Source organism: Athene noctua, chromosome 5 (genome assembly GCF_965140245.1).
Source record: "Athene noctua chromosome 5, bAthNoc1.hap1.1, whole genome shotgun sequence".
In the NCBI taxonomy this organism is placed as follows: Eukaryota; Metazoa; Chordata; class Aves; order Strigiformes; family Strigidae; genus Athene; species Athene noctua.
Genome location: NC_134041.1, coordinates 65,151,863 through 65,165,794, shown reverse-complemented (window position 1 = coordinate 65,165,794; position 13,932 = coordinate 65,151,863). Strand labels below are relative to the sequence as shown.

Here is a 13,932-nt window from a genome sequence, read left to right as displayed (position 1 = left end):
GCCTTTAAAAATATATAGATGTGGACACCATGCATTCACCATATTTAAAAAACCCACTTAAAGTAAAAAAAAACCTTAACATGGTGTCACAACTGAGCTCTGAATGCCCGGGCAGCACCCAAGGCATTTATTATTGAATTCAGGAGTTTGATTACGAACAGACTCAACAAAGAACTCACCTGAAGGGCCACTGTCCTTCCCAAAAAGAAGAGTTAAGACCAACATCCAAAAAGCAAGCAGCTGCAGAGCCATGTGTAACTCCTCAGGACCCGACGAGCACTCCATCGGGTAACTCCGGCCTTCCAAGTGCCCCCAGGTTAAGATGCCCGAGGTGAATGTTCTCCCTCTCCGCCCTGAGCACAGCGAGAGGCAGCCCCCCGCCATGAAGCCGCCCCTCCCCGCTGGTACCCACAGCCCGGCTCCCAGAGCGGTGCCCAGAGCGCAGCAGCTGCTCCACAGTCATCGCAGCTCCACGGGGACGGGCCCCGTCCCCCCGTCACACCCTCACTACTCCCCTCTCTCTCACACACGGGAGCACTCGCACAGCCCGGCCGCGTCGGGAAGGGAAACGTCTGCGCGGCAGGAGAGCCCCGGAACCTTCCAGAAACGCGCTGCGGGGCGCCCAAGGGGGAAGCTCGGAAAGATGCTGCCAGGAGCGCAGCGCTCGGTACCGTTCCTACCTGGGCTTAAGAACCACAACACACACGCCCTGAAGCTTTTGCAAATTTAATCACCTAAAAACGCACTTTGCAATACAACGAACTTCTAACACTCATCAACATTTCTCTATAATAATCCTAATACATCTATATTGTTTAAAGAATACTTAAAAAACTGTGTTGAGAAATAAGACTTAAAGACATGAAAATAGAAACAAAGCTTAAACTAACAATAAAAGTACTATGGATTCCTAACTGCTGTACTGACCAAGAGAAAAAGGGGGATGAATACTGTAACAAAAAGATGGGTTTTATGCTTGGGGTTCTGCACAGGCACCCCATGGTTTCAGGCAGCACTAACACAGACAAGTCTATTAAAACAGATACCTACAAAGTATTGTAAACACATTAAAAACTATATTTTGATACTAAATCAGTGACTAATTTTCAAAATGAGTTTAAAATCTGAGTGGAAACAATTCTCATTAAAAGCTGCCATTTCAGTTACTGAATTGATTTAAAAGCTGGTTCTGTGACAGTTAAGATTATTTCCTCGTCCTTGCGCTTGTTCTTGTGCTTGATCTCGTCTTCCTGTCCATCCCTCCAGTCGTCTGAGGAGCCCTTACATCCTCTTCAACAAGTTCTTCTTTAGTTTTGCTTCTTCTTCAGTTTTGGTGCATCCATATATAGTCATCGCACTCTATTTGTACACACACAGAAAAAATAAAGACAAATTTGTATCACAACTCAAGCATTTCATACAAAATTCAATCTGCAGTTACGTTGTTTTTAAAGAAAATGGCCCTAACGACGACATTCCAGAGATTGCACCTATGAATTCAACAAACCAGTTACAAAGCCCATACTGCTGCACATCCATGATCCTTGAGGATAGATCCCCGAGGACTTACAGCTATTTCTGAGAGTAGGTTAACATTAATGAGAGCACCAAAACCAATTAGCTGCCACTTCAGCTAAAGTTCCTTTTACTGACATGTAAAACTAAAACATACCCACCACCGAAGATCGAGATAGCACAGAGAAGTTAAGCTACTCCATCAATAACTTAGCTCTAGTTAGAAAGCCAACTCTTGCCTTACCTGATCTTGGCTTTTTGGACGCCAAGTCATCTGCTGGCAACTGACATTTTCTTCTGAGAGAAGAGGCAGTTGCCTGTTGTTCAGGGGCAACTTCTTGTGTCTTAATCCTCTTCTGACATTTATCTCTGGGCAAGACGGGATCTTTCCCGAGAAAAGGGGAAGTAGTTTCTTCACATCTGGAAGCAATTCTTTTCTTTCTGACCACTCCTGATGGATTTCCTTTTGCCAATGGAGCTACTGCCATAAGTCTATTCTGCTGTTCTTCAGGAGTTCCATGATTGGCCAAAATCAGCTTCTTTCTAGTACTTTCTTTTGATAACCCCTGATTGCCCAGAACAGAACTTGTGCCTTCTACCACGAGGGCAATTCCTATCCTTCTGCCTCTTCTCAGCTGATCTTCTTTTACGGGTGAATCAAAAGTTTGTAATGGAACATTTCGATATTCTTTAGGAGCTTCTTCTCTACCACTATCTGCTGGCAAACGGCGTTTTCCTCGAAGAGAAATGGGATTAGTTGTGTGGGATGCCAGAGCAGTTCCTGTCCTTCTGCCCCTTCCTAATGGCTTCTCTTGGGCACAGAACACTGTTTCCCAAAACATATTTTGATCTTCATTAGTACCCTCCTCTGTATCATCACTTTCTGACAAGTCCATCTTCTCTTCAGGGAAAATGTAACTTTCTCCCTCTGCTGCTAGATCAATCTTTTTCCTTGCGCCCCTCGCTGATGCATTTGTTTTTGTGGGCAAAGATTTATTTCCCAGTGATGGATTTTCCTCTTCTCTCACACTCATCTTTTTATCATCACCTTTTGGCAACCCACGCCTTTTGACAGGAGGAGATCTAGGTGTTGGTGATGCTGCAGCAACCTCTCGTCTTTTCCCTCTTCTCAGTGGATTCTCTTGGGTTGAAGAGGGAGTAGCAGCCAAACCTGAATCTTGCTCTTTTAGGGAAGCCTCATCTTTGCTATCACCTGCAATCCGTGTTTGGTTCTCCATAGAGGGAACACAAGGTACTTGTGGAATGGATTCAACTTGCCTTCTCCTGCTCCTTCTCACTTGCAAAGAAGGATTTTCTGGAGTCTCACGCTGACCATCTTTGCAAGTCTTTCCTTTCTCACACTCAGGCAAACTCCTTCTTCCTCCACCTGCTTGGGAGCTGCCTTCATCAAGATCAAAATTCAGTTTCCTACCTCTAACTCTTCTACATCCTGTTCCATTTTTCTGCGCTGGATTCTCTTGCGGGATTTCAGTCTGCTTTGGTTTAAGTACTGCCTGTGCATTTCCTGCCCACTGTCGATGGTTAAGAGCAGGACTGTCACTGCCTGCAGCAGGTATCTTATTAAAGAAATGAAGCATTTCCTCTCTGTCGTCTACACCACAATCCGAAAAACTTCCTGATCCGACCTAAGGGAATAAAGCATCATCAATAAATCCAACTCTGACAGGACCAGAAATAATGGAGCCAACCAAGACAAAATTAATGTATAGGAATGGCTGAAGAAAGTCTGTTCAAACACTTTCCTCTACACCTGAAATCAACTCAGCTTTGTAACTGCATCTGTATATTCGGTATTAGCACACAAATATGTCACAAATATATAGATAAAAATATTTTTATGCAAAATTTATAGACAAAGCAAAACACCCCCCCCCCCCCCTTTGTCTCCTAGAAAGAGGGCATTCACCTGGACAGCTACCAAGGAATAAAAAGATTGCCATCTTTAGTGTTCTCACCCCAACAGGAGGTGCCTCTCCAGAAGGTATTATTTCCTCCAGAGGTTCTGGGCATGACATATTTCAAGTGCTCTAACATACAAGGTGGCATAAAAGGAAGCCTAAGAATTCATTAAAACCACGGGCCTCAAAGTTCACATACATTCCTTCCAAAAGCTAAAAAAGTATTTTACCTTCGCTTCCTCTGGTGTTTCAAACAACTCTGCAAGTCCAACATAGTCCTCTTCAAAATCAGACCATTTCTGCTTGGGTTCTGCCATCAGCCTCTGCAGACCCACAAAATCCTCAACCGGTGGGTACTTCTCTCTCCGAGTCTTCACTGAGGTACCAACACCAAATCCATCTGCTCTGCGTTCAACCTTCCCCTCTGGTGTCTTGAAAATGCGGCCGACCCCAGCCATGGCTTCTGCTGGTTGATGTTTCAGCTTTGGAGTTTTCCTGGCTGAGGTAACACCTGCCACATCTTTCACTGCTTCCCCTTCCTGGGCAGGAGTCTCCAGCAATCTCTGAGAGCCAATTCCCTCTCTAGCAGGTTCCTTCTCTTGATTTGGGGTTTTCATGGCCTGCTTGATGCCTGGGAGGACCTTGATGGGCTCTGCCTTCTGCTTAGGGGTTTTCACCAGCTTCTGGGTGCCCGACAATACCTCAAGTGGCTCTGGCTTGCGCTTTGGGGTCTTCCTGAGCTGCTTGAATCCCAACATGATCTCAATGGGCTCTGGCTTGCGCTTTGGGGTCCTCATGAATGCCGTGATGCCCAGCAAGGCCTCTGCAGGCTCCAACTTATGCCTCGGGGTCTTTCTGAGCTGCCTGATGCCCAGCAGGACCTCGATGGGCTCTGGCTTGCGCTCTGGGGTCCTCACCAGCGCCTTGATGCCCAACAAGGGCTCGACAGGCTCCAACTTCTGCTTTGGCATCTTCCTCAGCTGCTTGATGCCTGGCAGGACCCTGATGGGCTCTGGCTTGTGCTTTGGCATCCTCCTGAGCTTCTTGATGCCCGACATGCTGTCTACAGTATTGCCCTGAGGTCCTTTAACCTCATTTTTGACATCTGACTGTGTTTCAGTGCCAGTTGCAGTTGAAGTCTCCTGGGGTTTTGGAATGTTTTGTATATTTTCAAGTGCCAGTTCACAAATGTCTGCTTTTACCTCAGTTGAGGCCTTTCTGGCACTTCTTAAAAACTTCACTTTATTCTCTGTTGTCTTTCTCTCAAGTTTAGTCCCGCTTTCAGATTTTTCTGCTGTGGCAGTCTTAGTATCTTCCTTACAATTCTGATTGTCTCCTTCTCTCTTTGCTGACGGGCCTTTACGAAGCTGCCTTCTTGTTCTGGGAAGGTCCTCTGAAGCACCTTGTTTAACGGGGTTATTTCTAGCTCTTCCAGCTCTTTGAGGTGGAATCGGTGGTTCTCTGCTTTCTGCTGCTTTGACTCCACATCTTCTAGGCCACAGAAGCATTTCCTCACTGTCTTCTACACCACCTTGCTCAGGATTGTTTTCAGATCTTTTTAAACCTGTCTGCAGCTGACAGTTTTCATTCTGAATGCCCTTTGTTGGTTTCTGGGCAGCCCTGTCTTCACTAGGTGCTGCCTTCTGTTGAGAATCTTCACCTTCTGAAACATTTCCTTTATCTTCTAAAATAGGCAATTTTTTTCCCCGATTCAAAGTTTTTAGAAAGAAAAGAGCACAAACAAAAGTTACATATTACTATAACTTATAGAAGTATCTCTGAGTTTCAATTTTCCTAAGAGAGTCATCTTGCTCAAAAGAATCAAACTAGTATCTTTAAAAAATTTTAAAATAAATAAAGATGTTAACTCATTCCTACACTGGACAGGCTTCTGACCAAAAATGTTTGGTTTAAAGGGTAGGTAACATGCATAGGTTTAAGCTATGGAAGTCTGGGAAGTCTTTACCAAAAAAAGGTAATTTTAAGTGGAGAGGTTTTACACTGCTAAGTTGGGAGATGCCAACCTTAGCACACCAACAAATTACTGCACCATTACTTCTGCAGCAGTGCAATTCCAGCCCCTGCTGTTCATTAGGGATGACTGCACAAACTCCATGAGCTGTCCCTTCGCAGGTACAAGATACAGCTGCACACCGTGTACTTGGGAATTTTAACATGTCAGAACTTCACAGCAACATATATGACTTGGTATATTCATCATGCCTCTAGACAAAGTATTTGCACTTACCATATTTGTGACTGGAATTAGTACAAGGAGGGGCAGGATCTTCTTGCTCAGAATCCCCAACACTTCCTGATGTGACCTAAGGGAATAAACCATCATCAATAAATCCATCTCTGACAGCACCAGAAATAACGGAGCCAACCAAGACAAAACTAATGTATAGGAATGGCTGAAGAAAGTCTGTTCAAACACTTTCCTCTAAACATGAAATCAACTCAGTTTTGTAACTGCATCTGCATATTGGGTATTAGCACACAAATAGATCGAACCTAACACTCGTCATCTGAGCTAGTGCAGCAGATTTTTAACTGAGAGATGACAAACACTGTACAGAGTTAGAATAAGTATTAATGAGATTGAGTGAAAAGTGTCTAAGTGAGTGCTCAGAAGGAATTTGGGGTATTGAAGGCGAATTCTTGCAGTCTTTTCTAGTGTTTGATTGTAGTTCTACAGAGATGAGCACTAAGCCCAGTGATCCTTGATATTTTACCTACGGATCTGGCTTTGAACAGAAAATCAATACTAATACAATTCACAAATGATAACACTGATGAAGCTGTGAATTATAAGGTCAGAATGGTAACCCAGAGCAACCTCAGGAACTACTTGGGGTTCCTTCAGTGGAAATACATGTTAACACAGGCAAACGCACAGCGACAGAGCCCCCTCTCTGAAACAGGCATCACTCGGGGAGCGGGGACACAAACACTGAGGGGCACAGTGAGCAAGAACTGATCACGCGGGGACATGTCTTGGGAAATGCCCAATGCTTTGGGATGTGCAGAGACAGAGAGAGCTTCAAATGCCATCTATGGGGCATGAAGCAGCTGTACAAAACAACAAAAAATAACCCCCGTGTCTCCTAGAAAGAGGGCATTCACCTGGACAGCTACCAAGGAATAAAAAGATTGCCATCTTTAGTGTTCTCACCCCAACAGGAGGTGCCTCTCCAGAAGGTATTATTCCCTCCAGAGGTTCTGGGCATGACATATTTCAAGTGCTCTAACATACAAGGTGGCATACAAGGAAGCCTAAGAATTCAATAAAACCACGGGCCTCAAAGTTCACATACATTCCTTCCAAAAGCTAAAAAAGAATTTTACCTTCGCTTCCTCTGGTGTTTCAAACAACTCTGCAAGTCCAACATAGTCCTCTTCAAAATCAGAACATTTCTGCTTGGGTTCTGCCATCAGCCTCTGCAGACCCACAAAATCCTCAACCGGTGGGTACTTCTCTCTCCGAGTCTTCACTGAGGTACCAACACCAAATCCATCTGCTCTGCGTTCAACCTTCCCCTCTGGTGTCTTGAAAATCCGGCGGACCCCAGCCATGGCTTCTGCTGGTTGATGTTTCAGCTTTGGAGTTTTCCTGGCTGAGGTAACACCTGCCACATCTTTCACTGCTTCCCCTTCCTGGGCAGGAGTCTCCAGCAATCTCTGAGAGCCAATTCCAGCAGTAACAGGCTCCAGCTCTTGATTTGGGCTTCTCTTGACCTCCTTGACGCCTGACAGGACATCGATGGGCTCTGGCTTGCGCTTTGGTTTTGTCGTGAGCTCCGTGATGTCTGACAAGGCCTCTGCAGGCTCCAACTTGTGCTTTGGGGTCATCCTGAGGTGTCTGATGCCCAACAAGGCCTCTAGAGGCTCCCCCTTCTGCTTTGGTGTTCTCCTTTTTCTTCCTGATCTCAGCCGAGATGTTTCTTTGCCTGGAATTAGGGACAAACTCTCCACACCAACATTTTCTCCCACCATAGCTTTTATTTCTTCAGGAGTTTTCATGGGTAATGTATCAAATACAAACTTCACAGACTCCTCTGTCTGAAAGTGAAAAAGGTCTGGACTATCTTGTCTCTGTTCTGAAGCATCTGAACTATTTATCCGTGACACCATCATCTCTCCTGAAACAAGCAGTAGAGTTATGTACTTGGGAAAAAGAAAGAAGCAGAAAATCCAAACCTTCTAGTTGCCATATAACTAAGGAAAATGGATTCAAACAGCCAGAGCCTTCTACAAACCCAAATGGGAAAGCGTGCATCAACAAGGGGTTTGGTAATTTGATCCTACAAGCAACAGCAGACATTTACAAAATTGACTAAAAAAATATACTGTTTTCATTGAAACTGATTTTAAAATGCTTTCTATCGTCCCTAAAATTTCTAGTGCTGCAAGTTTTTTACTGCAATTCCCTCTGTTTTGATGCAATACCAGACATAAAGCAGAAATGCTGACATTAAAGTACATACATTTGACCTTTCTGACACCAAGCAAGAAAAAAAAGACATTTTTTGTAAAATTCTTATCACAGGATATCTCAGGCGGGAAGGGGCACCTGAGGATCACCGAGCCCACCGCCCGGCTCCTCACAGCACTGCCTACAGCTGAACCATGTAACCCCGAGGCTTGTCTGAATGCCCCCTGAGCCCTGCCAGGCCGGGTGCTGCGACCACTTCCCTGAGGAGCCCGCGCCGCGGAGCAACCACCCTCCCAGGGAAGAACCTCTTCCTAACGCCCAACAACAAACCAAGCCACCTCGGCTGCTCTTTGCAAGCCTTACCCTTGAGGCCTTGCGCCTTGGTCACCATCCTCTCCACACACTCTGATCTCCTTCCTACTTCCAGGCGCCAAAACTCGAGGAGGGGCCGCAGCTCTGCAGTGCCCAGTGGGACAGTTGCCTCCCCGACTGGCCAGCTGTGTTGTGGTTGCCGTCTCCTAGGACACGGATGGAATGTTTGGTTGCCACCACCCACAATGCACCTTGCCATCAACCCCAACCCCAACATGGCTTCCCATGGCGCTGCTTTCCAGCCCCTCATTCCCCAACTTAGAGGGAGAGCCAGGATCACTCCATCCCAGGTGGAGAACCCAGCACCTGCTCCTGTGCAGTTTCACACCTTTGGGGGTTGCTCACCTCTCCTCTACCGAGGTCTCTCGGGAAGGCCTCTCTGACCAAGAGGGAGCCCCACAGCTCCTCCTACTCTAACGTCACCGACAAACTCACTTGCCCCACGTTCCATTTCTGTGTCCAGATCATTTATAAAAGCATTAAAGAGCACTGGCCTTAAAGCTAAGCCCTGCGGGACCCCACTGCTGCCCGGCCACCAGCCTGCTGTAACCCCGTTTACTCTTCCAGCCCGTCCCGGCAGACAATTGCTCACCCAACATACGATGGACGTGTCTAGCTCTGTGCTGGGCATTTGATCCAGAAGGATGCTGTCAGAAACAGTATCAAAACCTTTACGGAAATCCCAAGCCACCGCATCTACTGGCTTCTCTTGGCCAACTACATGGCTGGGCAATTTGTCAAAGCAGGAGGTGACAGTTCTGATGTTAACTCTCCTGAGGCCAGATGGACACTGGTGCGGGATAATTCTTTACTTGGCCTGTTACTTCTCCTGGGACTCCTGGAATTCGAAAGAGAAACCGGAGTTTCAGAACGTTCCTCTTCTGACTTAACAAAGTTTGCCTGATCACAAATTTCTGTCAGCACTTCTTTTACAGCTCTTCCTGGGGTACACTGCTTACTGTTTCGTCTTGGCTTTAAGCATTCCTTTCCTGCCAGAGGCAGCTGTTTGGGGCTGTCATTTCCACACGCTGAATCTTCCCTTGGAGTCCCAGCTAACATTTCTGGAAAAGACTGACATTTCAAAGACTCACGTCCTCGAGTTGTTGGAGTATCGCTATATACAGGATTCATTCCACTGGTTTCTCTGGGAGGTGCTATGAAATGCGACCCAGGACTCCTCCTTCTGCACGTTGCTGTAGACAGAACATATTTATCTACGTCAGAAACATTCGCTGTGTTTGTCCTTTGTGCTAGTTTAGCTACTGCTGCTGGACAGCTGTGTATTGTTATTTTAGCTGCACAATCCACACACTCCATAATGCACGGCTTCAGTGAAACTGCTGCATTTGCATCCTTCCCCTTACGGGATCTGCTTGTAACTTCCGTACCTTTAGAGCTGCTGTGGCAGGTGCATCCGCCCAGTGAAAGCAGAGCTTCTTGGCTGCTCAAGTGTGGCAGCTCGGGGCTGCCTTTGTTCTCAGGGCCTCGTGGCAATTGGGGATTTTGGCCAATGAGAGCCGCTACTGACGACAGGTCAGATTCGCCCTGGGTATAAATGGAGTCCCCCCCCACTTGTCAGGGGAGTGATAAAGCGTTCTGGGTCGCCGTTGAACCCTAGAGAGTCCTTTGTTCTGCGTTCTGGGTCGCCGTTAAACCCTAGAAAGCTGTTCTGCTCTCCTCTCACAGATATTTGAACCTGTAATTTACGGAGAGCTAGTTACCTGTGTTAATAATAATTTTTTATTATTTTTGGTGGGTGGCTGTTTAACTGAGAACACCCATGACAGCTGCCTTCTGTACTTACTTCCTTATGATGCTGCAAGTGATTTCTTTCCCCAGGATCTCCTGCTATCTCCTTTGAAACAGAAGCTCGAGGACTCCTGGTAAAAGTCTTCCTGGTAGCACTTCCTACAGCCGAGATCTGGTTCAATTCTGAACAGGTTGCTTCTCCCTTTATTTTACATTCTCCAATATTTTCACTTCTACTTCGCGCTTTTTCTCTAGGCAGGCTTCCCAGATCATAAACACAACTCGGTGAAGTTCAAGCACTTGACTCTAGCAGAACACTCTTCCCATCTCCTCTTGCAGCTTGGTGACATACATTTCCCTCTTGCAGAGATTTTTTGCTCTTTCACATTTCAGTTTTTCATAAAGTTTACTAAATGGAGACATTTCCCTTTGCCTCCTGCTGGAGAGATGTGCTCTGCGTGCAGATTTGGGTGTTTGAGGTTTGACAGGTAAAGCTTTGCAAGTTTTTTCCTCTGTACTTTGTTTCTTGTCATTGGCATTTTTTTCTTCCCACTCAGCATTCTCTGCAAAGCAAAGCAAAAAGTAATACAGATGCAGAGTTACTTAAACATGGCAGAATTACAAATATGAGTTCCATAAATACAGGTGAAAATTTCATCCTTTCCTCTCCCAACGTGGTCAGCCGGGTTCCAGGATACAGTACTGCAAAGAAAGCTCTGTTAACAACAGCATTTTTTCTCATGATAGAAGTATTAGTACCTAAATATTTAATTAAATCTGAGATCTATCCCACATTCAGGGAAGGCACTCAGTATTTCATGCTTTTGTTTTGCATCAGAATCAATGGCCATCAAGTCACTGCCCACGTGCTGCCAGTCCACTGGAACCCGGGACTCACACTGCAAAGTCCTAAACCACGCTGCCTTTGCTCTCTGCAACCTGGTTTTTCTTCTTAGCCTAAGAATAAATGCAGTTAAAGGGGAAGAAGACAAGAGAGCCCCCATAACACAGCTACCAACCTGAAGCATGAAGACTTTTAGATCCCCAAGTTGGTTTGTGTAGTAATTCCACTTCTGCCACCTGCTGAACATGAAGAACCTGTAAATTTGCACAATATTACAGCAGAGCAACAAATATTTTACAGTTTAGCTTTCTCCTGTACATTGAAAATCACCATAGAAATACAGGCATTGTTTACTAAACAGGCGTAAAAGGATTCAGATGAAATCCTAGAATGTTTCCGAGTTGAAGGACACTGACCAATACGCACTTAAGGCCCTATATAGCAAGAGTGTCAGTCATGTTTTGCCACTAGAATTATCAGCTCTAAGAGCAGGTGTATCAGAAGAATATATAGAAGCACACTTGAAACTCACCTTCTTATCAGACCTACTGCAAAAATTTTTATTTAAATGAGAACTATAAAATAATAATAATTTTAAAAAATATCTTTCAGTACCCACAGTACTCTCAAATTAACATCATCCCCTTTAAGGGAGAAAACTTGGCTGAGAACAAAAAAAGAAACTAATGGAAATACATTATTAAAACACAGGCTTAGTTTGCTATTTATAAATTCTAACAACACCTTACTGTGCTAGCACATAGAACAACAGATTATTTTGGAATAAAAAGCATGCTCATTCTCTAGGGCAAGCATCCCTGTTTAAAATACGAGGCTATCCAAGGCTCCTAACTCTGCATTTCCTCCATTCCATCCTCTCTTCGAAAGAGCTATGGATTAATTTTTAATACTTTACCTGTGTTAGTAACAGCACAGATTATTAAGGAGCTATTACCAGAAACTGACAAGTCTAGAATTAATAAATTATTAATTTTTTTAAAAGTATTCATCTGAAGGAGTTTATTCGTATTTTCAAAATGAACCTGAGTCTGCGGCTGAAAAATTATTTCTAACAAGAAAACAGAACAAGGAAATAGAACCCTGGATCACTGCCAACTCCAACCTACTCGCAGTAAATAAGCCTATGGCCGCAAAATTACCTGCAGGGTTTCATCTCTTGGAGACCTAGAACGTTTCTTTCTTGGAGCTGATTGCAGAGGATATTCACGTCTGGAACAAATGTTTAAAACCACACACATTTTCTGTCAAATTGCTGAGGTCTAAATCCCTCTCATTAAGACAAATGACCTAGCAAGAGTTGTCCACTCCCAACAATACACACAGACACTTCTAAGGGCTTTAACTACATCAGACTAGTTCTAAATTTTCCCCTAAAAACGACCACCCTCGAAACAAAATCACAACGATCTCTCTAGAAAATTCTAGCTTTATTGGAGCTCTGCTCTCACCTGGAGAGCCACCTGCACCTTCTCTAAAAGCTGCTAGTAAGTGGAACTTACGTTTCAAAGGGTACAGGCTTTTTTTTTTTTTTTTTTTTTTTAAATTATTTTTTTTTTAAGCTTTTGAGGTGCTGCAGCTCGCAGGCAGCAGACACACCCGCTGTCATACCGGAGGTACTGCTGTGCCCAGAAGCACCAACACCTCTCCCTGATGCAGCTGGCAGAAATTCATGTTTGTACCGTTAAGTATCATCTCTCTGGGCAGCTCTGCTGAGGCCAAGGAACAGTATTCTTGACCCTGGAGTGCTTCCCGTAGATTTGCCCTGCAGAATCGGGTTCCAGACTGAATAATTAGTTCTTTAAGGTTTCTGGCAGACAAGGAAGTGCTGAACAGACCTAGTGTAGGGGAAGTATTATTATTTAAAGCCTATCTAGCGTAAGGTAATCTCGTCAAGTCTTCACAGACACCACTCAGGTTTATTAATTTTATCTCTTAGTGTGCAGTGCTGGATCAAGCTCCAAACCCACTAGCACTAGGCAGTGTAAGTCAAAGTGAGTTTCAAGACTGGAGGAGGAGGTATAAATTTTCCTTCCTATTTAATATCAATTCTAGATCTTGCCTGACGTATTCCATTACCGAGGTTTTACAAAAACAAAACAAAACGCTTGAGAAGAGCGCTGATGGACTGAAGATGGTCAAAACCAAGCCATGTACCTCACGGCACTACTCAATTCTCTGCCAACTGCCTCAGAATCAGGCTATACCATCACTTGCTTGTCAAACGTGTATTACTATTCATCCCTTCCCCAGACTTCCCTTGGCCAGAAACCTAAAAATAAAAAGTCGTAGTTCTGGTAAGGAAAGTACAAAAAGCAGTAAGAAAACTAAGTTCAGCTTTCGAGTCTTAACAGCTAACCTTAGTGCAGTGTCACCTTCCCTTCCCTGAACACCATTCACAAACAAACATTTTTGAAAATAAGTATTAGAAGATACAACCTGCAGGAAAAGTATCACTAATGTTATTGCGATGTACGCAAGTACTCAACCAATTCTCACCTTCCACATAAACAAGAACCTGCAGCGAGTGGGAAACGAATTCCATCAGTCCCATTCCGTTTAATTACGACGATATTCCCAAAGAGCGGCGTCTTTAATCTTACCTATAAAAGCACGTCCAAAACATCACTCACCCAAATACTGGAAATCGGGTGGGTGGGTATTTTTTCTTAACTTCTTTTCAGGAGATGATTTCTAAGGTACAGCAGAAGACTCTCGGTGTAGAAAACTGGGAACTCTTTGCCCTGAGCAAACAGGGGCAGCTGAAGGCACCCGGTAGTGGGAGGAACTCGCTCACAGAGGGCGGCAGGAGCAGTCACCCCGGGCTCCTGTCAGCTCGGTCATACTCCTCTGGCCTCTCCAGCAGATATTTCCTACCCATCAGAGCCTTTGCAAGGGTTCCGGGGCAACGCACCCGGTATTGCACAGCGTGCTCCACTTCACTGCCGTGTGAACAGTCACTCCACGCCACTCCAAGGATCAGACATTCTCTTCTCTACACGGAAATGCTTAGACGCGACTTGAGAGGAAAGGCAGAGCAACAGACGGGACTCGCGTCCTCCCGAACAAGGGGGAAAGAA

At 44.9% G+C, this 13,932-nt stretch overlaps 1 protein-coding gene across 1 annotated transcript; it reads right to left on the bottom strand.

The window, feature by feature from the left end:
• Nucleotides 1–881: 881 nt before the first annotated feature.
• On the bottom strand, nt 882–12,928 carry LOC141961245 (uncharacterized). The gene is given in 12 exon segments (XM_074908047.1): nt 882–1,359; nt 1,760–3,161; nt 3,665–5,118; nt 5,683–5,758; nt 6,783–7,576; nt 8,233–8,387; nt 8,963–9,536; nt 10,042–10,374; nt 10,377–10,553; nt 11,010–11,088; nt 11,995–12,064; nt 12,915–12,928. Coding segments are annotated over 12 exon segments (5,163 nt in total). The 3' UTR covers nt 882–1,324.
• Nucleotides 12,929–13,932: the final 1,004 nt, after the last annotated feature.